This window comes from Sceloporus occidentalis, unplaced genomic scaffold (genome assembly GCF_023333645.1).
Source record: "Sceloporus occidentalis isolate IW3139 unplaced genomic scaffold, rSceOcc1.0.p SCAF_5, whole genome shotgun sequence".
Lineage (NCBI taxonomy): Eukaryota > Metazoa > Chordata > Lepidosauria > Squamata > Phrynosomatidae > Sceloporus > Sceloporus occidentalis.
In genome coordinates, this window is record NW_028316985.1 from 61266843 (window position 1) to 61294611 (window position 27769).

The 27769-nt window shown below is 39.0% G+C and overlaps 1 protein-coding gene across 2 annotated transcripts; it reads left to right on the forward strand.

The window, feature by feature from the left end:
* SLC38A4 (solute carrier family 38 member 4) lies at nt 1–27769 on the forward strand. Of its 2 annotated transcripts, XM_089524240.1 has the most exons (16): nt 1–62; nt 3424–3679; nt 4273–4363; nt 4454–4569; nt 7099–7172; nt 8111–8203; nt 10483–10564; nt 10688–10770; nt 10867–10925; nt 11966–12244; nt 13631–13710; nt 14664–14764; nt 17643–17767; nt 22004–22148; nt 24273–24370; nt 24470–27769. In XM_089524240.1, exons 2-16 carry the CDS (start codon nt 3552–3554, stop codon nt 24569–24571), a joined length of 1656 nt encoding a protein of 551 aa, XP_089380366.1. In that variant the 5' UTR covers nt 1–62; nt 3424–3551; the 3' UTR covers nt 24572–27769. The 2 variants fall into 2 exon arrangements, with proteins under 2 accessions (XP_089380366.1, XP_089380367.1); XM_089524241.1 differs by lacking the exon at nt 1–62 and having other exon boundaries at nt 3335–3679.

Sequence of the window (27769 nt, forward strand, 5' to 3'; positions counted from 1 at the left end):
ATTAGATTTAACTCTGCAACATTTCAGCTATCCTTCTGAATACTACCAGGAATTGATCTCTAGTAAGTGTATGTAGGATTGCAGTTTAAATGTACATATTTTTTTTCCAAGATGAATTTTCTGTTAAGTTGCAAGATAGTGGCAGATATTGAATTAAATGTCATGTGCTGATAATATTTTGGCTTACTACTATATGAGTCAGTTTCCTGTCCTATGAAAATTGGCTCTTCTAGTCTTGGTTGTAAAGACAGGAATCATTCCTGAACCACTAAAATATGCTATTCAGCTTTTAGCATTTCGTGTATTTTGTAGGAATGAGAAAGGAATTTAGCATGTATCTGTGCATTTGGGTCATAGATTTGAACTGCTGTTAATGCTAATATGCTACTTAAATGATAATTAAAGTGGTTGTGCCATTTATGCAATTCATCAGGGTTTTATTTCATCCAACAGAAAACAAAAAGGTATTTCACACATCTTTAACTGATGAATTTGTAATACTTTTAAGAGAGTGAGACCCAGTCTTGTGGCCATGTTGTCTGTCATTGCATACCAGTGTAAATGGGTTATTATTCAGCCTAGGAAAAGTGAGAGGTTTTACATGCTGTGTCGTTTATCCAGTAAAGAAGATAATACCCATTAGTCAGATATGTTTGTAACTGTGGCCATCTGACCAACTGATAATGAATACAAAATGTCATTATTCCCCTCAGTCTGTGTAGCAGTATAGAACCTGCAGCTCTCCTGATGTTGTTGTACTATAACTCCTATCACCAGTATGCAAAGGGATCTTTTAGCACCTTTGAAATTGACTGTGTGGAAGAAATCGTAGCGTAAGCTTTCATAGACTTGGTCTACTTCCTCAGACTCATGTCTACAAAAGCATATGGTATAACTCTTTCACATAGTAATGAGATTATTACACTGCCTTTCTTCCCAGCCTCAGCTCGGGCTGAAACTTTTGAAAACTTTTTAGGAATGGGTGTTACTGCACTACTCCGTGCCCAGTCCGGAGACATTGCGTACCCCATCTTTGGCATCCCATATCCGATCCGTACTTTCCAACACTTCTTAAAAGAACGGGAGTTTCCCATTTTTTGCAAAATACAGGAAAAGTACAGATTGGGGATGGGATGCCAAGATCAGGTACGCAATGCTTCCAGACTGGGCATGGAGGTGTGCAATAACAGTTGTTTTTGAAAAGTTTTCATGTGTCACCCAATGCTGAGGCTGGGAGGAAAGGCAGTGTGATAATCTCCTTAGTCTCAAAGTTGCTACAAAATCTCTTTGCACACTGATACTCCAGACTAACATGGCTGTACCTCTGAATCCTGGAACAATTGGCCTAACAGCATCTGGGGAGTCACATGTTCCACAGCCTGCGGTATAGATCAAAGACAAAAATGCTGCTAAGAGGAGACTGTAGACTTCAGTTCTCAATCAGAGAAAAGTGCCAGAAGCTGCAGAGACATTGTGAAAGCATGAGACAGTGAATCAGTGTAAGAGCTCAACAATAGAAACTGTATCTTTGAAGGTTTCCACAAGCCCAGTATTCTCCTCTTCTCCCCACCTTCTCCTCCATATGCTCCTCCTCCTCTTTCCTTCATCCTCCATTAGTGTAGTAACGTAAATAGCACCATAGAACTATTGATAATTCTGAAGATGGACTAGAATGCTCTAGGATTCTGTATGAAAGGAAGATGGCAAATATCCAAAGGGAATAATGATGGGAAGGAGCGAGAATTAATGTACAAGCCGATAGTTGGTGGTGTCCTTGGCTAGAAAAGCAATTCCTGTTTATATCAAGGAATGTACTGTTGAAGTGGTCACACTTCAACACTAAGGAAGCCTGCCTAAAGTGGAACAACTCTTGGGAATCTCTGAGGTGGGAGGGTCATTCATTGGGGATTTACAGTATGATGTGTCTTGAAAGGGCAACAGAGATTAAAGATAAAGAGATAGGATATCCATATGAAGAAAAAGTGCAGGGGCTGGTCTTCTTTGAGGTCTTCTCCCTGAAGTCCAATTGATGCTGAGGTATTTGAGAGATAAAAGGAAATAAATAGACCTGTAAACTAATTGAAATAGGGAGGGGCATGCATCCCCCCCCCCCCCCCCCGTAAGTCTAGACAGGGATTGGCATCCTCAAAATGATTTGGAAAATTGGACCACCTATGTGGTTGAACCCCCCCCCCCCCCTCATGAATCATCAGTCAGAACTGTACTAAATAATCAAGCACTACAACATACTTTCCTAATATAGCCATTGCATTGAGCAATCCCAGGAATAAGAAAGGCTGGCAGCAATCTTTTCTGTGCATGCTTAACTTAAGAGCCAGCCACACTGAAGACAAATGTTTCAGTGATCATGGATGGGAGAAGTAAATTGCAAACCCCAGGATTCCATAGGCGGTTGCCATGACAGTTGAAATCGAATAATAGCACTAATGTGTAATGTGATAGAGGATTTAGTCTGCAGTGTACCATCCAGTAAGTAGAATCTGTAGGTTAAATACATTTGGTACATGTTAGACTGGCACCTTGTAACATTCACTGTATTTCTTTTCTAAGAACATTTTTACAAGTGATGCTAAAACTGTCTTTCCATGTCAGCCTGAAACAGAAAGCGTAATAAGGAATACTCCAGTCTTGTACCAAATGTACATGCTATTGAGTATATCCTCTACATCTAATTTAAGGCAGATTTCAAGAGAATATGGGTTGCCATAAGTCAGAAATAACTTGAAGGCACACACCAACAAGAAGTAGATGTCATTCAACTCTGGCTTTACCTAACTCTGTATTTCAAGTGAGTGGAAAAGTGACACTAATAGAGGTTTCCGATCATCTTTGTTTGTCTATCCATTAAACTGGAATACTTGTTTAACTGCAGTGTTGCATTTGAATTGTAAACACCATTACCTGAATAATATCATAGAATTGTCTATTTATAATACTGTAAGACCTTTTATTTCTATTTTAGACAGGAGTTTATGGTTTTGCTTTCATTTAGAGATTCAATTTCATAACAGTCTATAGAGTGTTTTGAATAATAATTGTTGCTAAAGCTACCTTTTATAAATTTACTTGTGCTAAATTGTTTTATTTCTCATTGTCATTCAATTCCTTTTTGTTTTCATCTGTATTCTCATTCTTGAAAGTTTTGACTCCGTTTTGTAAAGAACAGTTGCGTGTAAATAAACAAATAAATATGATTAATTATGTTGGGAAAAACAGCTTGATTATTGCACAATAGAAATAGTTTTCTTAACCTCTGTTGGAGAAGAATATCAGCAGCATTTTTAATTTTGCTGGGGGGGGGGGAGAGATCTAGTATGAGAAAATAACAAACTGAGTGATGTTCACACATCCACTGACTTTTGAGGATATTTTTAATAGAGGCCTTTTCTGTTCTGTTTATAGAACAAAGTGTTCCGAGAGTCAACATATTTTGTCAGTAGGCCCTTTAATGCAGAAGGTACAGTTCTGTTGACACTGAAGACGCCTCGGAGTGTGCCCGTCTGTGTGTGTGCGCGCACTGGAAATTGCTGATGGCTCAAATGGATCGCATGGAACTGAAAAAAGTCAACATAGAACCTGATGAGGAGAGCAACAGTGGTGAAAGCACCGAAGACAACTACACCGACATGGGAGATCCGGAGAAAGCCACCATTAGCAGGTACAAAAGGATTGTCATTGCAGGAACACTAAAACCAAAGAAATGTAAGAAAAACAAGATGATTTCCCAAGATAAGGAAACTCCAAGATAGGTTCACTTTATAGTTGCCATAGGTTGGAAACAACTTAAAGGTACACAACAACAAAAAACATGGTACACAACAACAACAAACCATAACAGCATGCTTCAGGACCTGTGGAGGATTTCTGAAAGGTCCTGGAGGATGATTTTGTTATGTGTCCAGCTATAGAGACATCCAGACTCAGCCCCTGGGGCTCTATGGAGGAAGGTGAGGCCTTGTGTTGGGGTGGGATGTGGGTGAAAGGAGACAGAATGAAATCCTGCCTGGCTGGAACTTTACATTCTGTCTCCCTGTGCAAGATTTCAGCCATAAAGTGGTCAAATGGTACTAGTGGAAGCTGTGTTCATTTTCAATTGATTGGTTTCATTTTCAATTCATTTCAGTTTTCCCCAAACTTTTTACATTGATTTGACTGGTACCATAATATTTCCAAGCATAAATACTGACCAAAATGGTCTATTAGAGCACAGTGGCATTTATTTCTTTTCTTTCTACCCCCTCCCCATTTCAGTCAGTTTGTTGGTGATGATGCGGAGAGTCAGAAGTTCCTTACTAATGGCTTCCTGAGTAAAAAGAAACTGGAAAACTACACAGATGAATATGTAAGTTTATTAGCAATGGGTGAGTTGTACAGCTGTCATTGTACATACACAGGTAACTAATGACCCATTTTCTTTGTTGTTTTCCAACAGCATCCAGGAAATATTTCATTTGGGATATCAGCATTTAACCTGAGCAATGCCATCATGGGCAGTGGCATCTTAGGGTTGTCATATGCCATGGCCAACACCGGAATTGTACTTTTCATGTAGGTATCCAAGATGTAGTATAGAAAAATAAATGACTTAGATAAATGGGGGAAATAAGTTTGGTGCTAAACTATCTCATTCTATACTGTGCAGAGACCAGAAAGGTTAATTTTTTGAACTTAATCTCCCAGAATCCTATAGGAATAGCAGATCTCTCTGACTTCCATTATATAACATGAACAGAACCACTGTTGTTCCAGCTGGGAGGAATCTTCCAAAAGATGAAGTAACCCCATCTAATTATGTGCCTGTGTAACAAGAGCAATACCACTCCTGCAGAGGAGAATGTTTTCTGTCCATATGGCACTAAATCTGAAACTGTGTAACTACAAATGTGGCTGCAGACTTTCTGTCCCTCTAACATCTGACCGTGCCAAATGTTCTTGCCAAATGTTCTTGCACTGCTGATAGTAATGACATGTAGCTGATATACACTATCCATACAGCATATGCTTTGACAGGCAACGGCAGATGCTATAACTACTTCCATTCGTTCTGGAGACAGCTTTTTAAAAACCTTTTTAAAACAAATGATTTTAGAACTTCAAATCTGGAATAATGTTTCCACTTCTGAGAGAAGTGGCAATGAAATATACATTTTGCATTGTTAAAAGAAAATAAAGAAAATAAAACTTCAGTATTCTTCAAAGAATCTACTTTCCCATTGAGAAATAAAGAACTAAACTGAATGTTTAGTTGCTTGGGAGGGGGGATGTTTTGACCAAATGCTAGTGCCAATTTGAATAAACCGGCTGAAGCAATGAGAAAAGTACCCTTCCCCTATTATATCCTTCTGCAACTGATTGGTAGGTCTACTCCAGTTGAAATGAACAATTGCATTTAGGCCACAATAGGAATTGTGTAATACTACAGGTGTTGTTAGACTGCAACTCCCAGCATTCAACATCTTAGACAATATTAGCTAGAGATCATAGGACTTGCAGTCCAACCTCTGGAAAGCTGCACAATTCCCACTCCAGATTGTGAGCAGCATAGGTCCATTATGTCACGTGCATAAAATCATGCCATTCAATTTGAGGCTTTCCTTAAGTATTTTCTGAAAATTGTTCACTCAATAATATGATAACATCCTTTTCCTTTTTTAAAAAATATCTTTCCAGTCTACAGCTATGTTCCCTGTTGCTGTAGTCTGGAACGAAGCTTGATATCTGCACTGTCTATATTGTCCAAAATTACTGAGAATTAAAGAATTCTCCATATGTTATTTAAAAAAAAGTTGGTCATGTAATGATGTAGTTCTTTACTACACTAAAGAAATGGATATGAGCATAATTTCACATTTGAACATTGGTGATACGGCTGGAAAAAAAGTGAGTTAAATTCATGGTGATGCCATTTAAAGAGACTGATCACAGTTGTTAGACTTTGGTCCAAAACACACTGCAGAATGCAGTTTGAGACTGCTTTAACTGCCCTGGCTCAATGCTAGAGAGACATTTAGCCTTCTCTGTCAAAGAGCTGTGGTGCCACAATAAACTACAATTCCCAGGATTCCCTAGCACTGAGCCAGGACAGTTAAAATGGTCTCAAACTGGATTATTTCTGTAGTGTGTTTTGGACCTTTCTTTCTGAACATATTTATTTATTTCTTGGTATGTCTTATCTGGAGCTTCGAAGGATTACTTGGCTGACTGGGAATTCTGGGATTTACTCTAATAAAATAAATTTCCCAAACTGTGGTCTTATTTCAAGTTATTATAAGGTGTCAAGGGCCTCATACAGACAGGCCAAAATAAAGCTGCTTCGACTCACTTTGGAGGTATGCTGTTTAAATGATGCATGCATACTAAGAGTCTGGAACCTGCTCCAAAGCTGCACTCCAGTTCTTGGGCTTTGGCGTGGCTTCTGGACTCTGAGTGCGCATGCATTATTTAAACAGCATACCTCCAAGATGAGTCGAAGCAGCTTTATTTTGGCCTGTCTGTATGGGGCCAAGGTAACCATAGCAAATGCTCTTAAAATGCTTAGAAAGTGGGTTTGTGGGACTTTAAAACCCCAGAATAGACTTCCCCAAAAGGACAGTCCCAGAGCTGGTCGCCCCAGAGCCGCATCAAACACATACTGCAGACACAATCTGCCCCAATGCCATCCCAAATAGGAGCAGAAAAGATCCATTCCTATTTGGGCCAGTAAAAAGCTGCCTAAAGTGGCCCTGCTGCAGACCCAAGCTGGATTCTGTGCATTCCGGCAGCATGTGGTGTCTAAGCATCGCATCCCTGGAGCGGTTTGAAGCTGGCCCCATGTAATCACCTAACACAACCTCCAGGCTTCTTGGAGGTGTGCGTCGTCTAAATGGCATGGCCCCAAGTCACGCAGAAGCCCCCTTTTCAGGCTGGTCTGTTCCAGTCCAAGAGAATCTTTGTATTCTTCCTATAGAAATTTCTCTGCTGCTGAAGCTTTAAAATGACACTGCTATATTGAAATCTGTATATAGAGATTGATAACTAAGATGTCTAACCCATTTTTATTCTCTAGCGCACATTTCTAATGTCTGTTCTCCCTTTCAGAATCTTGATGCTCAGTGTAGCCATAATGTCTCTCTATTCAGTTCACCTACTACTGAAGACATCCAAAGAAGGAGGTATGATATATTTCTTAACTTGGAGGTGGCACGTTCATTTTCCAGGCTGCCCCACATTTTCATGCATGAGTTGTATTCCCAAAAATTAACTTTTGCAGGCTCTAACAATAATAAATGAATAACTCACATTCCACTACACTTTCATGGCATACTCAAAAACTACTGCCTGAGGAGGTCACCCTGCTTTGCCTAATGGTGGGTTTAGCCCTGTCATTTTGGATGGGCACATCCAAAATATGCAGACAAAAATGAAGGGCTAAGTTACACAGTTTGTAACAGGAGGCAGGAAGGAATGCCAGAAGCAGCAAAACCCCACTGCTGAATTCTCCCTGATAGTAGTAGTTTCCTTCACATCACACCATGGTCACAATCCAGCCAAAATTAAACCATTTCCCTTGATTTCTAGTGGATAAATTCAGGAATATGCCAAACTTTTCTGTTGGAGTCAATCCATTTTAAAAATCAGTAGATTTTAGCTTGGTTGAGACCAGTAGTAGTGTAAACATACCCTGTGGGCCACATGTGGTCCCCAAGGCTGTCTTTGTGGCTCCCAAGTAGCACGTGGATCCATTTTTTTAAAAATGCCTGCAAAGATGGTGTAGAGAAACATGTTATGGGGTCCTGGGCCATTTTAGGCCAGGGGAGGCTTTTTTTTTCCTAACAAGAGGTGATACAAAAGTTATTTAAAAGGCCTCTAATATGCCTAAAATGGCCTCGTGTGAAAATATGAAACAAAATATTTAGAGGCAAAAAACTTGTTTACAATTTTGTGGGGGGGTGCAATGGGATGGTGTGGCTCTCTGAGGTCTGCTAGGGGGTCAGTAGCCAATATTTGCCCACCCCTGGTCTCTTCTGAAGATGTCGTGTTAAAGGATCTTGCCAACTTGTATCAATTAAATACTTTTTTAGTTGACTGTTTTATTTTACTTTGTTGCTAGGCTCACTAATATATGAAAAATTGGGTGAGAAAGCATTTGGATGGCCTGGAAAAATTAGTGCTTTCATTTCTCTTACGATGCAGAACATTGGAGGTAAGTAGGAAATGTCAGGGTTTTAAATCAGAATAATTTGTCTCAGAATAATGACAGGATAAATTATGATCCTGGATACAGTACAGTACATATGTATGTGCCTTCAGGTCGCCAGTTGACTTGTGGTAACCCCATATCGCTGGTCATAATTATGTTGCTCAATACTGTACATGAGTAGTTGAATTAAATGGATGACATTTCTAACATTGAAAGCTAATTTTTATTGTTCTGTGTCATTTTTGACTTATGGTGACTCTAAGGCAAACCTGTCAGAGGGTTTTCATGGCAAATTTTTTGAAAGGCAGTTTGCCATAAAAGCCTAAATAGGATATATAATGTGCAATCTGTTGTCATGTGACATTTTTCAGTTGTACATTTTTGCTGTCTATGATATTTTATATTTTGTCTACTTTTACTCTATACATGTTTGATATTAAGAAGCAAGGTTAGGTCCACACTAAGGGGCACTGAGCTTCCATTGAAATCAGTGGTGAAAGTATAACTAGTGTGCTTTGTAATCCTGTGCATGCCTATTGAGAAATAAACCTAACTAGATTCAATGGGTGTTGTTCCCAGGTAAGTAAAAAAATAAATAAAATAAAATCTATTATTATTATTATAAGTATGTATCGCTTTGAATCCACTGATGGCAGTCCTGAATACACTTATTAGAAGGTGAATTCAATTCAGTTTCAAGGAATTACATCCAAATAAACATGCTTACTGTTTCAGTGTTAATTCTACAGAATATGTAAGGCATAAATAGGATAATAAAATGAAATTAGACATACCAAACATTAAAAAGGAAATACTTTACTTGTTGGGTGTTGTTGGTTTCTCAGTGAGACATATAGGATACAATAATAAATTACATTGGGCCCTCAATCTCCTCAGGGATCCGTTCCAGACTCCCCCTCCCACGGATACCAAAATCCGCAGATGCTCAAGTCTCATTGTCCTTAATGGCGGCACAGTCTTGTGGCCACCCCAACATTAAGAACAATGAGACAAAAGTCCCTCACTCCCCCTTCCCTCCCTTCATTGTTCTCCCTCCCTCCTTCCTTCCCCTCACCCCCTGCCCCTGTTCCTTACCTGCTTCCTTCCTTCCTCCCTCTCTGCCCCAGCCTGACTTTGGGGACAGAGTCTGGCTCCCATTCAGCCAGGGCTTGGGCCAGGGCCGAGGCTTCAGTCTCAGAACCTCTGTCCCTAGGCCCAGCACCCTTCACGTTGTCTTTGGGCCCCAAGGTCCAAACCCTGGGCCAGGCCCCAGCTCCTTCCAGCCAACGGGGCTCTGAGAAAGCCAAGGCTGGGTCTTGTGTCTTGGGGCCCAGAGACTCTGAAGTGGGTGCTGGGCCTGGGGACAGGAGCTCCAAGACTCAGGCCCCCACTCCAGGCCTAGACCCCTGCCCTTGGCCCCAGCCCCAGCTGACTGGGAGCCAGGCTCCACTCCCCAAGCCCAGCTGGAGAAGTGAGGAAAGAAGGAAACAGGTAAGGAACTAGGGCAGGGGGACAGGGGAGGGAGGGGGAGGGAGGGAGGACGGTGGGGGGAGGGGAGGGGATCAAGGGACTTTTTCTCCTCAATGGTGGTGCAGCTGCATCCGTGCCACCATTGAGGACAATACAGGCGTGCCATCTGCAGATGCTCAAATCCACAGATGGCAAATCATCAGTTAAGGAGGGCCCACTGTATTCACTTCTAAGCACAAAGTAAAGCTAATTCGGGTGTGTGTGTGTGAATATAATGGATTGAGATTAGATGCAGGTCCCTAGGAACAATAAGATATGGTGATTTGATCCACATTTGTTATAATTTCACTAAAACTGAATCCTCATTGCAGAAATAATCCAGTCTGACACTGCTTTAACTGCCATAGTGCAATGCTGTGGAATTCTGGAAATTGTAGTTTGTTGTGGCATCAGAGCTCTCTGACACAAAAGGCTAAATGTCTCACAAAACTACAATTCCCAGAATTCCATAGAATTGAGCTATGGCAGTTGAAATTGTGTCACACTGGATTTGCAGCCTTAGACTAAACCAGTTTCCTTAGTTCCTGAGCTTGGATGTCAGTGTATTGATTTATTTATATCTGAGTTTGTTTTTTTCTCAATTCTGAATTGCTGGTTTCCCCATCTACACTGACATGAATAGAATTTCCATGTAATAGAACATTCAGAAAATTCCATTTCTTTGAATATGTAATTTAATACTTTTGGATACCCCTTTTCAAGTAATGTGATCATATTCTATTTATCCTAATTTACTATATTTGTCATTTCAGCAATGTCAAGCTACCTCTTTATCATTAAGTATGAACTCCCAGAAGTTATCAGAGCATTTCTAGGCCTTGAAGAGAATTCTGGGTATGATTTTGTTTATATATATATAAATATATGTATCTTTTTAAAAATCAATAAATTTCATCCACCAAGTAATAAACGTAATAGAAGTGATTAATGTATGGTTATTTTATTTTTGCATTCTAGGGAATGGTATCTTAATGGCAACTACCTCGTAATATTTGTAAGCATTGGAGTTATCCTTCCACTCTCCCTTCTAAAGAACTTAGGTAAAAAAATACTTTCTAATAAAATGCATTATAGTTAATCTCTACTAGGCATTTTTGCCTGTTGATTAATTGTGTATTCTCTTACTGTTTTTGAAGGCTATCTTGGCTATACAAGTGGATTTTCACTAATGTGTATGGTGTTCTTTCTGAGTGTCGTAAGTAATACTAACATATGCATAATCTTCACCTTGTTAATGCACAATGCACTTGATTTGTATGGGCAGCAGTTATATCCTCTGGCAGAGGCTGCTCATATTTGTCCATTTCTCTGCCATTTTCATGTGTCCTCATGAAATCTACACTAGGTTTCTTTTGATGTTAACAAAAATGGTTACGTGTCTGTATTGCAGCAGAGGAACATAACAGGTTCTCTTATAATTTTTTTAAAAGCTGATATGCTACCAAGATAAAAATAAAAATTGTCTGTTGATAAGTAACTGACCAATCCTATCAGCAGACTTAAGTTAAAGTAAAACAAGTCATCATGTGTGCCATAACAAAAGAAGCATGAGGTCAGGTAGCAGGACATTATTATTGCACATGAAAATAGCAAAGCAATGGTTAATGGGTGTACTCAGTGACTCCAGTCTTAGACAAAATGACAAAATAGGAATTGCTCCTGTTCCTAGCTCACCTTTAGTGGAATATCGTACAACTCTTATATCATATGGCTGTGCCATGAGTAAGCATAAAAGAATGGAAAGGTAGCTTAAATATGTATTTATTTACAAACACTTTATCTATATGCCACCTTTCTCCCAGAATGGGGCCCAACATGGCTTCCACAACAACAAATAAAAACATTTACAAAAAGCTTAAAATCAATTTTAAAATATCACATTAAAACATTATAACTGATTCAAATTTATAGGAAAGTTAAAACAGAGAAAACAATACATCTGTATTAAAAACCTTTCCTGCTTAAGCATTAAAAGCTTGCTTAAATAAGAATGTTCTTGCTTGCCAGCAAATGGAAAACAGGGAGGAGGTCAACCTAGCTTCCCATGGAAGAGAGTTCCAGTGGGTGGGAGCTGTGGTCACAACAAGATTAACTGCAATGCAGAGCATCACCAATATCCTAATTAGATAGATCATTTGGGAAGAATGGTAATAATGCCCTATAGAGAGGTTGAAAGTTTCATCTATTGACTTAGCCTTTGCAATCTCTTGATGTATATTTGTAATCTTATTTTAGGTGATCTACAAGAAATCCCAGATACCTTGTCCACTCCCAGTCTTGGGCAATGGCATTGGCAATTGGTCCTCCAATGGTACCACAGTCCCGTTACATGTAGTAATGCTACCCAATGACTCTGCTAATTCAGGCCTCAATTTAATGTTGGACAGCACCCACAAGCAATATTCAAGTTTTGAAGAAACCAATGACAAGCTCCATCAAAGTGCAGTCAAATATGAAGCCCATGAAGAAGACAACGACATGTGCCGACCCAAGTATTTTGTATTTAACTCACGGGTAAGGTTCTAATTTTGCCTAGCAGAAAATTGCCAGTTTGATACCTGTCAGCCCTCTTTGACTAGGAGTTACTGTATGTGTGTGATCAATTTATCTCAACCACTGTTACAGCTTGAAACATATAGTGGGGTCCACTTAAGACAAAATCTTCTTGGATAGCTGCCCCAGGCTCCCCAGGTATTCTCCAAGGTCACTGGGACATTCTACACTTGTGGGCTTAAAGTTCTGTCTGATATTGGGGATTTACAGAATGCCCCAAATCTCATATCCCTTGATGTGTTGAGAGCAGGTACTAGCATGTACTCCCAACAGACGAACTCCAGAACATTTGATACACAGTAATCAGGCCTTACATACTAAATGCCAGTAGCCTGCCTGCTGGGATTATGATATCATGGTATTGCTCTTCCTTCTCCTCTCTGGCCAACCTTATTGTTCTATCTGGTATGACTGAGAAGAGTAGGTGCCAACGTCACTCACAACAGACCAACCCCAGAATATTTGACACACATCAAAATGATCCCAAATTATTTACCAGCTATTAAGGACAGGATCCATTTGTTGTAAGCGTGGCTAGCACCCGCTCTCTAACTTGTAATTCTCCAGGCCCAAGCAATAGAAGTGAGTGGTAAGTGAGGCAGGCCTCTCTAACTCCTGCCTCAAATGGTCTCTTCCAACTCTATGATTCTGTGATATCTCGCAAGAAGTCCTTCTCATGTGACACTTGACACAGCTTATAGAGAACTGCATCATGTATATCAGCTAGTGTTGAGCTGGTTTATCAACAGAAAGGGCTCTCTTGTATTGCTGTTTGGGACATCTGGCAATCCTAACCCTTCATGGGATTGTATGCCTCCGCTTTTTCAGCTCTGTATAATTATTAGCCGTTTGCAGAAACTGCAGTATGCTGTGGCTATGCCTGGTGGCTTATTTCTTCACTGAGGCCTGAAACAGACAGGCAGATGGGGGCAGCTTCCAGCAGCTCTGTGGGCATGGTGTTTAGATGCCTATGGCAGCCCAAAGCCATCTCAAAGGGAGCAAATATTTTCCACTGCTTTCCATAGTCCATTTGGGACCACAGCAGGAGCACCCTTGGGCCTATGGCATGTGGTCACCATGGTCCTGGGGCAATAGGGCCAGGACTGGCTTCTGGTTGCTCCTTCCTGCCAATCTGTTTTGCCCCTAAGTCTTCTGCTATGAAAGAAGACAATAATGCATTGTTAGTTATTTGCATAGCCCTTCTCAATCAGTACTTCTGTCTTAGCCAAAACTTCACCTGAACTAATTACATCATTGAACTATTCATGTTGCCCAATAAATAGAATTGACACTCTCTAGTCCGAAATAAAAATATTAACCATATCTGGCATCCTTGTTTTATTTTAGACTGCCTATACTATACCAATCTTGGCATTCGCATTTGTGTGCCACCCTGAAGTATTACCCATATACAGTGAGCTGAAAAAGTAAGTCTGTTTCTCATATTTTTACTTGATTTCATTGCTTGGAAATGTTGCTGTTTTGGACTACAACTCCCAAAATCTCCAGTTAACATGACATGGGGCCATTCTAGCTCAGGGATTCTGAGAGTTGTAATCCAGAACAAAAACAAAATTCAAGCTTTGTTGTGGACATAAGTCAGAATCATTACTGGATTCCTTTCTTCAGTTTTCTGACATTAGTGTATATGTATAAATGAATTTCCTGTTAGTAAATCAATCATTTCTATTCAAGTAATCATATTTATTGATTACATTTCAAATCCTCTTTATATTTTTATATGCTTTTGATGTTTCTATTTTATAGTATGTACCTTTTTCTAAGAATTCAAAGTATGTACCAGCTGATTTTTCTTCTTCTTCTTTTGCTTGATTTGTTCTTTTAAGAGAAAATAAGATTATATATGCTCTGAGCATGAGGTGGGAGACAGCAAAAGAGAGAACAGCTTTGGTGTGGATAATAATCATACTCTCATTTTTCCTTGCCCCTTTCTCTAGCTATATGCCACACTGTAAGACAAGCACCATCTTTGTTTTTGATAATGAATAAATAAATATCTGACTCCACCAAAAAGACAGTTTTTGTACATCTGGGAACCGTCATTTTGTCAGGGACAAACCATTCTCTTCCACCTCATAGAATTACAGTTCCCAGAATTCTTTGCAGACATATTAGGCTTTTTTAAAACTCTTAATAGGTACATAATGCAGAGGTAGCTACTGGGCCATGACTTAAACTAAAAATATCTATGAACACTGAAATATGTACACAGAGAAAAAAGGATCAGAAATGTGTGCCCTATAAAGCCATTTGAATCCTGTGAAGCTTATTCGTTGTTTAGAAAATATTCTGGATTCTTTATTCGTGTCACAAAAACAGGTAATAGCAACTATACTGTCTTTTGTGTTTTACTTCTCAGCCGATCTCGAAAACGGATGCAAAATGTTTCCAATGTCTCCATCACTGGGATGCTTATCATGTATCTGCTTGCTGCCCTGTTTGGTTATCTTACTTTCTACGGTGAGTCAAAGTTGATCTCCACAATCCTAGCTTAGCATCCTTGTATTCCATTCCATTCCATTCCTATGTTATCCTTAACCTGTCCCTCATTTTTGCTCAATGTGGTTACTGACTATGAGGTTTGAGAGATTCAGAAAACAACCTGATATGGCTCTGGTGAGAGCACCCAGTTTGACTCGGGTCCAGATCAGAATTACAATTCAGCCATTCCAATCCTCATGACCATCAGTGAAAAATCAACAGATGACTAGAACTTTTCCCCCTGTACATCAGAACTGAATTTGATCTCCAGCTGTTGCAATTTCTTATGAAATGACTATGCCAGCCAAATTTCAAACATTAACTAATGGGTTATGTTTGGTGCTTTACCCTCTTCCCCCCCCCCACACACACACACACCCGGTGGAGTGCTGGTAACTTTTTTTTTCTTGGCAGAGCTGGATTACATTTGCCTCTTCTGAAAGGATTGCTAAGCTCATCACACAGGCCCTAGAATGGGCCTGTCGCGTTCCAGAAGGGGGCGTGATGGGAACGGGAGGCGGCATAGAACACATCTTACCGCACAGGAGAACACCTCCGCCGCCACAGGACATTCCCATCGCATTCCACATCCATCCCAGAGGGGGCGATTTTTGGGAACTGTTCAAAAGCGTTCTCAAAAATTGCCCCCTCTGGGACTCATCTGGAACACAATGGGAATGTCCGGCGGTGGCATTCTCCTGTGCAGTAAGATGCATTCTATGCCCCCTCCTGTCCCCATCACACTCCCTTTTCTAACATGATAGGCCCATTCTAGGGCCTGTGCAGTAAGCTTATGTATTTAATGGGATGTGAGCATCTATGGGGTTTTTTATCCACAAGAGGTCATGGAACCAAACCCCACCAGTAACTTCTGGTGGGGCTCACTTTTCCCACTCTTGATCTCTAGTAGTGAAAACCTAAATCTGCCTTCCAGCAAATTTTTATTCTTCCCTGATCTCTCTGTCCCTGGCATTTTTATGATAGTGGACTCTTGGTATCTGCTGAGGTTTGGTACCAGGACCTCCCATGGATACCAAAATCCATGGATGCTCAAATCCTATTATATATAATGGCATAGTAAAATGGTTTCCCTTATGTAAAATGGGAAAATCAAGGTTTGCTTTTTGGAATTTATTATTTTTTAAATACTTTCAAGTTGTAGATGGTTGAATCCATGGATAAAAAACCAGTGGATATGGAGGGCTGACTGTCTTTATTAGCTATTAAAAATACAGAGCTCTGGAGGGAAAAAAATATTCAATTTTTGAAGATGCACTGCCTGGTTATTTGAAATGTGATTATTAAAAAAAAAGATATAGAAGGCTCCACATTTGCTTTCGGTCCTGTTCTTTGGTTTGTCAAGATCCTATATATCTGAGACTCAGTTCAGTACAGGACACAACACCCCTAATTTTCACATATTTCCCATTCAAATGCATTTGCCTCCTCAGAATTTTAAGTTTCAATTTTGATTTGACTTTATTCTTCTAAAAGGCACAGTATAGTCAAGCAATCCGACATGTCTCTACAGGTTTTCCTATTATACATATTATGCAAAACTTGTTTCCTTATACTACTTATTTCACTTCGCTACCCTCTCTTCTTTTTCTCTTTTGCTTAGCATAATTGTTTGCTGTCTTACATTGCAAGAAGAAAAAAAATATTTTACATATCCATGGAGAAATTTCTCTTGCAGGGAGGAAGTACAGTTGTGATATGAAGACATTATGCATAATTATGGTTTTATTTCCCTGTTGAAGTTTGTTAGTATGTCTGAATACCTAAACAGTGGTTTAGGATAACCAATTCTCCAGCCTCTATGCTTCCATAATGGGAAGCAGATCTTGTGTTATCCTTATACATGCCCTCCAGGGCTGACCCAAAGCATTTTGCTGCCTCTTCTGAGAGCAACAGGCTAGCTTAAAGGTACCCTTCATCATCTCATTGCCATTTCCCATCCTTCAGCATCTGGTGCTTGAGTCAACTGATCCATTCTCTGTAATGGCAGGAAGTAACCTGAACCCACCATGACCTAGGCTTAACTCAGAAAGTTTCACAATATGGTGGCAGTGTGACAGGATAAAGAAATACTGGATAAACATACATAAGGAGATGCTAGATGTTTTAAAAATAAATATCCCTCTTCTTCCAGAATTATTCTTACTAAACATAGTAGATCTGATTCAAGTAAAAATGACTAGTGCGCATACAGCACTAGCTAAATGCTGGAGATCCAGGATAATCCCTTCCATGGATGATTGGAAAATAAGGGTATACAATCTCTACATTATGGATAGTCTGACCATGTACTCAGCAGGGAAAACCACTCAAGATTACGAAAATAAATGGGAAAATTTTTAGATGACTATGGCAACAGATATGACACAGTAGAGAAAGATTAGACCAAACAATGAGACAAAGAGGAAAACGTTGGTATATATGTACGGGAATATATACATATTCTCACAATTATCTTTATTAATGGTTAGGAATTCTTATGTTAAAGCTCATAACATAAACAATAATGTATACATATTTTTCTCTTTTTTTCTTTAATGTATTATATGTAATAAAATCTAATAATTTTTTTTTAAAAAGTTTCACAATGATTTCCCTTGCCTCATAACGCTATGGCAAGTTATGCAACAAAACATTGCTGGCTGTGGTTAAACTTTTTTTTAAAACGGGGTCTAACCCCCTTAATATAGCTGAATAGTGCTGCTGAATTATCCACCTGTTTAAACTAGAATGTATTTATTATGTATTTATTATTATAAGTGTGTTATTATGACTGTAAGAATAAGTGAGTATGAGATTGCCTGAAAAGCCTTATTTTGAACTTTTCTATTTGGTACAGGTGAGGTAGAAGATGAATTGCTTCACACATACACCAGAGTGTACACGTTTGACACTCTGCTTCTGATGGTCCGCCTTGCAGTACTTGTAGCTGTAACCCTGACTGTACCCATAGTCCTATTCCCAGTAAGTTGAAAGGCAAATTATTAAGTCATTTTCAGGCAAATCATATTTGAGAATCCTCGGAAAAAGGGGGGGGGGGGACAAGATAAGAGTAATAAGGACTGTAACTTGACCACATATAGAAGTCTGAATGTCATGTTTTGGAATTACTACATTTTTTAATCTGTTTTAAAATAGAATTTTAAAAGTTCAATGTTATTAAAATATGTATTATATAATATATATTTTAATAAAGGGCAACTGGTGTCAGTTATGCATTTTCACATCTCTTTTGATGTCCTTCTATTTATCAACCATGTTCTGGGATAGATGGGTAATTTATTTTAGTCTAATAACAAGGACATCTGTCCACTCTCCAGTACTGAAGCAGCTCAGAAGTATGGACCTAACAGCTGGCCAGACAACAGTACATGGCACTTATTTCTAGTCCCAAAGTAGCAAGTACATGTATACTTTCTTCACAGAGGTGCTAAGTAGAAACCCTGAATTGTTGACAGACCCCCAACAATCCATGTCAGTGCATCTTGCTTTACATCATCTTTCAGCAGACCCGAGTTTCTCAAATTACACTTAACATAAAGTCCCTAATGGAATATTTCATTACAATGATGACAAAAGGCTTGCTTTTGTTTCACACTCTTAGCATGCAGCTCTATTATGTAATCTGGCAGGCCTTCCCAGAATAAAATACTCGGCCACAAATAAGACTTCCCATCTATTGAACTCTGCCCATGATGATTTTATTTGGATGAGTTGGATTTTAATGGGTAGTTTTAATCTTATACTGTTTAATCTTGTTTTAAGTGGGGCATTATGTATATATGGATGCATTTTAACTTGTTGTATGCTGCTTTGATTGCCTGGCAAAAGGTGGGATAGAAATTTAAAAATTATTTATTATTATTTATTTATTATCCTCCATCCAAACAGTGAAGAAAATGATAATATATCCCAACAGATCTGTGTATCACATAATGCCTGCATACACCATCATTCTGAAATTCATCCTGAATTGTCAGATTCCCTCCTGGTTAGATCCTGCAACAAAGGTTTGCAGTAGAGAGGAGTGATAAATCCTACACCTTTGACTGTTGTGTAGAAGAGGAAAGAAGCTATGCCTAGTAAAATCCCTACCTCTATACAATTTGGAAAAGTACAGGAGCCCAGTTCTCTTATGCATCTGGCCACCTTTCTTGCACTGTCATTGACTTCTGTTAATTGTGCAATGGTAATTGGAGGCTTCCATGGCAATAGGGCAATGAATTTGCTATGAGCTTTAGTTTGAACTTTAGAGAAGATATGCAACATCCCCAAATAGATTCAGCATTCTGCATAGCTCCTTTAATGTTTGGTGAAAATCCAGAGCCAATTCCCTATCTTGCTAGAATGGGAGCCACCGAGTCTGCATTATACCCCAGCCTCCAATATTTGTTTAGTATTTTGATGCCACTGAAACGTTCCATCCTTCTTGAGTAGTGTTGCTGGGTTTACACACACACACACACACACACACACACACACACACACACACACTGCTATTATTCTTTTTACTAGTCCTGCGAACATTGAGGTTCCTTTGAAAAGGCTGAGGCTTTCATGTTGTGGATGAACTGAGTTGTTGTCAGGCTTGACCCTACCAAGGAGAGAGATAACCACTTCAGGAAGGTGACTTGGATTATCATTAAAAGACAGCAAAATGTTAATTATTTAATCTGTTATTGTTATATACTTTTTCCACTGAAAGGAGAAGTGTTTCTAGGATTTCCTGCCCTGGTACCACAATATATTGGCATGGGTATTGTGTATTACATTTGGGAGAGAGGGTTATGGCATCACTTATTTTATGCTTAAATACAGGAAGAAAGAATTGCTGGTTGAGATTATGGCGGTTTCTACCTATATTTGATAGACATTAATTAGGGGGGGATTTGACCCTATTGGGCAAAAAATTGTGGAAAATTATTGGTGGGTATGCTGTTCAGCAATTATGGAGTCATAACTTATGGCTGATTGGAATTATTCTATCTTATATTTATGGTAATTTCACAATTGCAACAACTAAAATTGCCCCCCATATCCTACCTCCTAAACCTCAACCCTGGTTCAGCACAGCCATTTCTGATGCATTGGAGAGGAATTTGGGGAGAAATGACATATCCAGCCCTTCCCATTTCTGGAATGCACTGAGAAAGGCACCTGTGACAGGATGAAGACAGATCCTGTAGGGGTTTCTGCAGCTGTCTGTCTCAGTGCAGTCCACGACCAGAAGAGAGCTGAATAGTCAGTCCCTCATATCCATGGGTTCTTTATCCATAGATTCAAGTATCCACAGCTTGAAAAAATTCCAAAAAAGTATAAATTTCAAATAACAAACCTTGATTTTACCATTTTATATAACAGACATCATTTTACAATGCCACTGTATTTAATAGGACTTAAGCATCCAGAGATTTTGGTATCCGAAGGGAGATCCTGGAACCAAGCCCCAGCAGATAACAAAAGCCCATTGTACGTCTTTACTCACTGCCCTGTTCTCCAGTACCTCCGTATTGGCTACGTGGGGGTGGGGGAGTGGGCTGCAAACTTTCAAAGGTTGGTGCTGCATCTCTGTAGTATATCTCCTGATGCAGGATGTTAACCATTGTTTTGCACAAAACCCAATGTTTTTTACACAAAGAAAAAATTCTTCTGCTCCAAAAGATATGCTGTTTTCTGTGGGGAGAAATGTTTTGTTGGGGAGGTTGCACAAATGAAATGCTCTCAGAAAAGTCTCCAATGCAAAAAGGTCTCAAGTCAAAACATTCTTTCTCAACAAGGTTGAGAAAAGGTCCAAGTATAGTCAGCCCTTCCCTTACGCAGGGGTCCGTTGAAAACCATGGAGCTATGCTGTGACTTCAGTGTAAGCTGAAAGCTGCATGTGGTGCACCCACGTATGGTGCAGGCACACTATATTCTTTATCTTCTACTCTACAGCTTACGGGAGAGTGAGGTTGGTCTGCCTGAGATAGCAATAAGTCTTTGGCTAGCTTTCAGCATGTTGGCTATTTCAGGATCATCTTCACTACAAACATTGCAACAGATCTGACTTAGGACAATCCCACTTTGGAGAGCAGCTCCCAGAATCCCAGAAACTGGAATGCTGGCTAGTGGATTTTGGAAGTGGCTACATTCCCAAGCTATAGTCCTAATGGAAAAGACTGTGGGAAATATTTGAAGCAGAGAGGTGCAGTGTCAAAATTCTCACTGATATTTGAAAGCTCTGACCCGTCCCTGACACACTAACAAAGGTGCCATTTTTGCTGTTTGCCTTCTGCACTTCAACATTTTTCTTTAGCTCCTCAGAGGCCTTTCGTGTAACACTATCCACTGTTGCCTAGTGGAGCTGCTGTTGACCTTTTACCTACTTATCTCTGCAAGTAAAAAAGCTGGAGAAATGCTGTTCAAGTTTGGGATGTTTGCACGAGCTGAGCAAATAGACTTGAGTATCTCCACGTTTTTCCTGATGTCATTTGTAGATCAAGTGACTGATTGAAATTTACACTCTCCTTTTCTTAACATTGAAAGCAAACGTATCTCCTTTTTAATAACTTATGAGCATTTTCCAAAAATAAATATATCTATTTATTTATTGCTGAATATATATATAGCTGCCACATAAGAGAAGTTTCCTTCTTCTCTTATACATTTACAATATTAATTTTAAAAAATATGGAAGATGGCTAGTGCACTTCACTGTTACCAGTCTAGATTTGTCAATATTTTTCTAGGTGTTATTTCCTTTTTACTAGTATTCCAAAAATACCTAAATTAAATCCATCCGATATAATTTTTCCCACTACTGATTTCTATTTCTAAAAGTATTTTCTCTATTTGCTTCCTCTCCTCCCCCCCCCCCTCACTTTTTCTACACTGATAGGAACATTTACTACCCCATTTCAAAATATACATCCAAAGTCATGATTATAAAAAAGAACTATTGATATAGATTTGTAGGTGGGCAACTTTTGATCTTGCAGATATTGTTGGATGGCTACCTCCATCATACTAGATAGGGCAGGTGGAAGATGCAATCCAGCAATGACTGGAGGGCCACAAGTTGTCTACTGCTGATATATACCTGATTTTTATATTTCTAGAATTATATATTGTCTATTATAGTAATGTATTTATTTGCGGCAAGAATTTAAATAATGAAAAAATGCTAAGATATATTTTTGTTCTTTTGTTGTTGTTTTACAGATTCGTACATCAGTTACTGCCCTTTTGTTCCCTGGAAGGCCTTTCAGTTGGATAAGACACTTTCTGATTGCAGCTGTTATACTTATATTCAATAATATCCTAGTCATCTTTGTCCCTACTATTAGGGACATCTTTGGATTCATAGGTATGTGTTATGGGTGGGAAGTCACCATTTATTTTCTTGTTTCTGGGTTGGAAAAAAAATGTTTATCTGAAACACCTGGTTTAGTTACTTACAGAGGCACAATTTGTATTCAGAATGCAGTGCTCAGTGAAAAAAGCTTCATCCCCCCCCCCCCCCCGCCCTGATCTTGACAAAGACCATCCTCACCCTTGGCACCAGTTGGTGCTTTTCCCCCTGGCTCTAAGTCAGTGATTCCCAAAGTGGGCAGTGGAAAGATTGGGGGGGGGGGGGTGAGGTGGAAAGCTGACACAAGCAAGAAGCTTCTTGATCACTGCTTGGTTGCTGCTTTTTGGTCACTGCTCAGTCAGCATTCTTGGCTGAGTACAAAGGGAGCAGAAACCAAGTTTCATTGTTTTGAATTTGCAGTAGAACAATAGACCTAATATTAAAAAAATATGTGCTGGGAAGGGTGCTAGGGTTCTCACCCAAGAGGAAAGAGGTCGGTAGCTCAAAAATGTTTAGGGAACACTGTTCTAAGTGGTCTTCATGAAAGCTGTGGTGCCCTCATTTGCCTTCAATAAGAATTCTACCATCCCCATGAAATTTTCCTTCATTCCCCAAATTTCTAGCATTATAGTAACTTAAAACTTCAGTTTACATATATATTTTAGGCATCCAGAGAAAAGATGCAGGTAAAGTTTTCAAGAGAATGTAAATACAGCAAATATAAAAGTTCTAGGTGTGAAGAATTTTCAATGCCTCATTCTCTGCAGTGCTAGATATTTGGGGACTGCAGAAAAATGTCATGGGAGCAAAATTCTTATTTGGGGGAGGGGGCAGTGCCCTCATTTGGCCCTCCCCACAACAGGTACACCCCTAATAGGAGAGAGATGGGAAGGGGAATAATGGAAAAATCAATCTTCCCCTGCTTTCTGCAGTCCCAATCTAATCTGGGCCTCTACACTCTTAGTTTTAAGTCCAGGCACATGTTAATTTACAGGAAGTAGGTTTCAAATGGTTGCAGGATTAGAAGGAAATTGCTAATCTCGGTATAAATTTGTTTGATCCCTTGTGGTTGTAGGAACCAGATGGCAATTCGCCCTGTCTCAGCTTGTCTGAATCCATATAACCACAGGATGTTTAAACATTATATCAGCCCTTATTATGCTGATAATTTGTGACAAGTTAAGATATTTGTCCATCTATATGAGTCTCTGAAATACAAAAGAGACATAAATAACATGCATACATAGATAGTGGCATAATTTAGATCCAAACTCATCCAGACCAACTGGACCTTAGGATCTAGTGATGAACATTTCTCAGCAACTATAAACACTTCTGGTCTCATGCAGCACTCATACTTGAGACAATTGGAATTCTAGTCCAACACAACTGGAAGGCAGCAAGTGAAGAAAAAAGCTGGTATAATTTTGTGCAGTCTTCCCCATTTGGTGCCTTCTTAATGCATTGTACATCAAACCACATCAACCTCATCCAGCAGAGAATATGGATAATGGGGGTTGTACTTCAATAAAAATCTGAAATAATGTTTTTTCTTTCCCGCTCCCTTACACTGGGAAAGATTGGTTTGCTAGAAGTCTAAAATTACATTGTGTGATAGAAGAGGAAAAAATTGAGGACTAGTGTTCTAGATCAGCTACTTAGCTAAATAACTACCCACTCCTGTCCTAATTTACCAAGCATCAGTCACTGAAAGTAGTGGGTCTGTTCTCTTGCTGATCAGGATGCAGCAGAATGACATTCCCATCCCATTCCCTCCAGTGATCTCCACTGTGACAGTCAAAGCAGGTTCGCTGTCACAATTCTTTGTCACACCAGAGATTGCTCACAGGAGAAGGTAGAAATGTTAGTCTGCTGTGTCTCAATAGAGAGGAAAACAGATCCCCATTATTTGCTCTGTTTGCCCAGTAAATCGGGACTGGGGAACTTTTGTGATCCCTACTTATTCCATACACTACTGAATATAGATCATGAATATGAACCAGTCACAAATGTGTAACTCTGCCATACGCATTCATAACTGCAATTGTGAGTTCCAGCAAACAACTATAATCCACAGCTTCTTTTTCCTAAACCTGCCCTCTTTTACCAAGGACTATCAATTTGTCTTTCTTCTGTTAGGTGCCTCTGCTGCCACAATGCTGATCTTTATTCTTCCTGCTGCCTTTTATCTCCGAATTGTCAAAAAAGAGCCTTTCAGATCACCTCAGAAGATTGGAGTAAGTAGACCAGAAGCAATAAGAATTGCTGATTCAGTATTGCGGTATCTTAAACTCTCTTCACTACTAAATGGTTTTGTTGTGCTTTCTCAATTTCAGGCGCTGGCTTTCCTCATTGTTGGCATCATCTTCATGATTGGGAGCATGACTCTAATTGTCCTGGACTGGATTTACAACTCTCCTGGTTCCAATCAGCATTAATCTGAAAGGAAATAGATACTGCGTCTTTCCTCATGGAAATGGTTGAATGCCATCATCCAAAAAAAAAAAAAAAAGTCTACAAAAACTTTTTGACATATAGAAGAGGACATTACTTCTAGTCAACATTTCCAAGATTCCAAAGACTTTGTTAGTAATACCACTAAGAGGAACCTATGGAATATTCAAACACCCTTTAATAAGGGAGACTTATTTATGTATCGAAGCCTGAGCCAAACCTTTCTGGACCAGGTTAGGATAAAAATGTGTGCTAGCAGATGCACAAAATGAATTATGTATATAATCCTCAGAAAATACTGTTCCTGTTACTGTTTTTCTGATGACCACAATTCATAGAATCTTTTGGAAGACAACATAGCTTCTTGAAAGTTACCTTAGTGCCTTTTTAACTTGCCACTGGGTAGGGTTTATTATGTAATATTTTGTACCCTGTTTTGAGAAAGAAACTGGGGTATTTATGAGTTGTTCAGAAGTGGAGATCCTCAAAATCCTAAGCCCAGTTGCCAAAATGTATATATATGTATGCATAGTGTATATACATAGATACAGAAGGGAAGAGAAAATAAATGAAATAATTGTTCTTTAAGTGGTTGTTCATGAGGTTAATGGGTACAATTGTGCTAGAATATCTAGCCCTAAATCCCGTTGTTAGTCCCAAGTACTATAGTCCTGGAATTCACATTAATGTTGACCTCTCAAGTTCACATTATAACTGAGTCTATTGTAGTTGAGACTAATAATTGGTTTTAGGCCATAAACATTATGTGGACCTACCTTTCTAATTTACTTCTCAAGGGTGGTAACAGGAATGCCTACCATTAAGGAAGTACCACTATACTAAATTAGTTATCATACTCATTTTCAGAAATCTTTCCAATACAAATTTTGTCACATAGATTAGTCATAATTGGTTTGGGGAAAACTTAACAGTCCATCTGACCAATCATGCTTCAGATTTATAAAACCTGCCGCACCAATAAAATTGTTTCTTGCCATTTCAGAACCTCACCAGTTGATGGAGCAGTGCTTACAAGTGAAAAATGAATCTTGGCCAATTACTTAGTAAAGCTGTTCATGCTCTTTAATGTATTCATAGTTATAAAGCTAGCACTTGGGATCACTTTGTGGGTGGATGCACATGTTGTTCTGTTGCAAACAGTCTATTCAGAAGTAATCTCTATCCTAGTGATAAGATTTACAAGAGCTCAGAATGTGGAAAGTTAAATTTAAAAAGCATTTCATTCTAGTTCCATCTGGATATTTCTCATTCAGCAGCATGAGGCACAGAGCAAACCAGCACTTAAATCATGTGATATTCCTACTCTTAATATTTAGTGAGACCACACACCCCATATAACTGATAGTAACTAAAATATGATTATGCAGCAAAAAGACTCAGGCTATCCCTCATTAAGTTACAATAATCATGTAATGTAGCTACACTACTTTTACTGGGGACAGGAATCAATTACAAGTAACTTATTTCTTGTAAATATTTACTGTCAAGGTGTGGAAGCACTTATGTAGTAGCTGTGAACAATATATTGGCAACCTCCGTGCCTCTATAAAATCTTCCTGGTGGTAACTGGATGAGAACCTAAATTGACTATACGATGATGAGAATCCCACGATAAGCACATCTCATCATGTCAGCTTTCCTTTAAAAAGATCCCTCCAGATACTTTGGACTTAAATTACTTTGATTGGCCACACCCAAATTACATGGGGCTGATGGGAGCTGCAGCCCAAAACATCTGGAAATCACAATGCTGGGGAAGCCTGAACCATGACACTTGTGGAATTTTTTAGTGAGCAAAGCCAAAGCTTAGAAAGTTACTTTACAAAGCATACCCACATATAACCCCCACCAAGTTAGCTCCTTTTTATTATTTTTAAAATTGGAATTCTACAAGCCCTGGGCCTGTGGTACAAAACACAGTTTTCTCCCATCAATCTTGACATCAGAGCACTCACAACAAAACACGTCACAACTCAAGCCAGCACTTAAATTATACGATATTCTTTTTCCACCACCAAGCACTGTTACTGAACCACATAACTATAAGAATAATATTTAAAATATATAGTTCCATTGCAAAAAGAGTAAAATTAATCTTTATGAAGCTGTGATCAGAATGTAATGTAGTTATACCACAATTTGGGGTAAATGAATTAATTTCGAAAAACTAGTTGTTTGAACTAGTTATTTCCAAGCTCTGAGCAAAATATATACACCCAAAGGCAATTCCATTTTGATTTAAAATACTGAATAAGATGAATCTCTGTTTATAGTTTGTCTTCCACTGTAACTCAGATGGATGGTAGAGGATCACAAGGAATGTGAAAGCACATTAACCAGTATTGTTTAATGCATTTTTCTTTGATAGAAAGGTCAGTGCAGGAAACTGCGATCATTGCTATGTATGTACTATATAAATATTTATGTATATAATCTTATTCTATCAAATGTTCTTGTATGATACAGTGTTTTAATTTTTATATATCTATTTGTGTAGCTGTTTTCTCAGCCACAAGGTTTATAACATTTTGAAGAAAAAAGACATTGTTCTGGTGGGCTCAGAAAAGTTAACTTTAACATACATGTGTTTGAAATTTCATCTGTGAAAATCCAAAAGCTTATCCAAGCAGAACAAGATGGCCGAATGTGTTGCTAAAAAGAGTTACAACAATAAATTTCAAGAATTCAGGGTTACTAGCTGTATTTGTCAGTCCATTGTACCAGATGTTAGTTCCTTTTAGTTCAATATCAGTAGTAAATATTGTAGTAAATATATTAATGAAATTTAATTGTTTTAAAGTTCATTTATATAAAAACATAAGCTAATCCAATATAAATGTCAATGTGAGCCAGGGTGGTGGTGTGGTTTGAGAGCTGGACTAGGACTTTGCAAGACCAGGCTCTGAATCCCTGCACAGACCTGGTAACCCACCCTCAACAAATCTTCCAAGAAACCTCTATGATAGGCTTCCCATCAATCAGAGTCAATTTGAAGGAACCAGGGACATCACTAGGATGGTGTGAGGGGCTCAGACTACACCAGGTGACACTAAGGAGGGGTGACAACACTGATCCCCACAAACATATCCCTTTGGGCAGAAATAGGCTGAATAGATTATGTGAGTGAGGAGAGGCTCAGTGGGGGGGGGGGGGAGGCTCCA

What these genes read in the sequence shown, in the direction of transcription:
- SLC38A4 (XM_089524240.1), top strand. Translation starts at nt 3,552, where the DNA reads ATGGCTCAAATGGATCGCATGGAACTGAAAAAAGTCAACATAGAACCT. An exon ending in CTCCCTTCTAAAGAACTTAG is followed by an intron (nt 10,771 to 10,866) that starts GTAAAAAAATAC and finishes CTGTTTTTGAAG; the next exon opens with GCTATCTTGGCTATACAAGT. An exon ending in ATTTTGTATTTAACTCACGG is followed by an intron (nt 12,245 to 13,630) that starts GTAAGGTTCTAA and finishes GTTTTATTTTAG; the next exon opens with ACTGCCTATACTATACCAAT.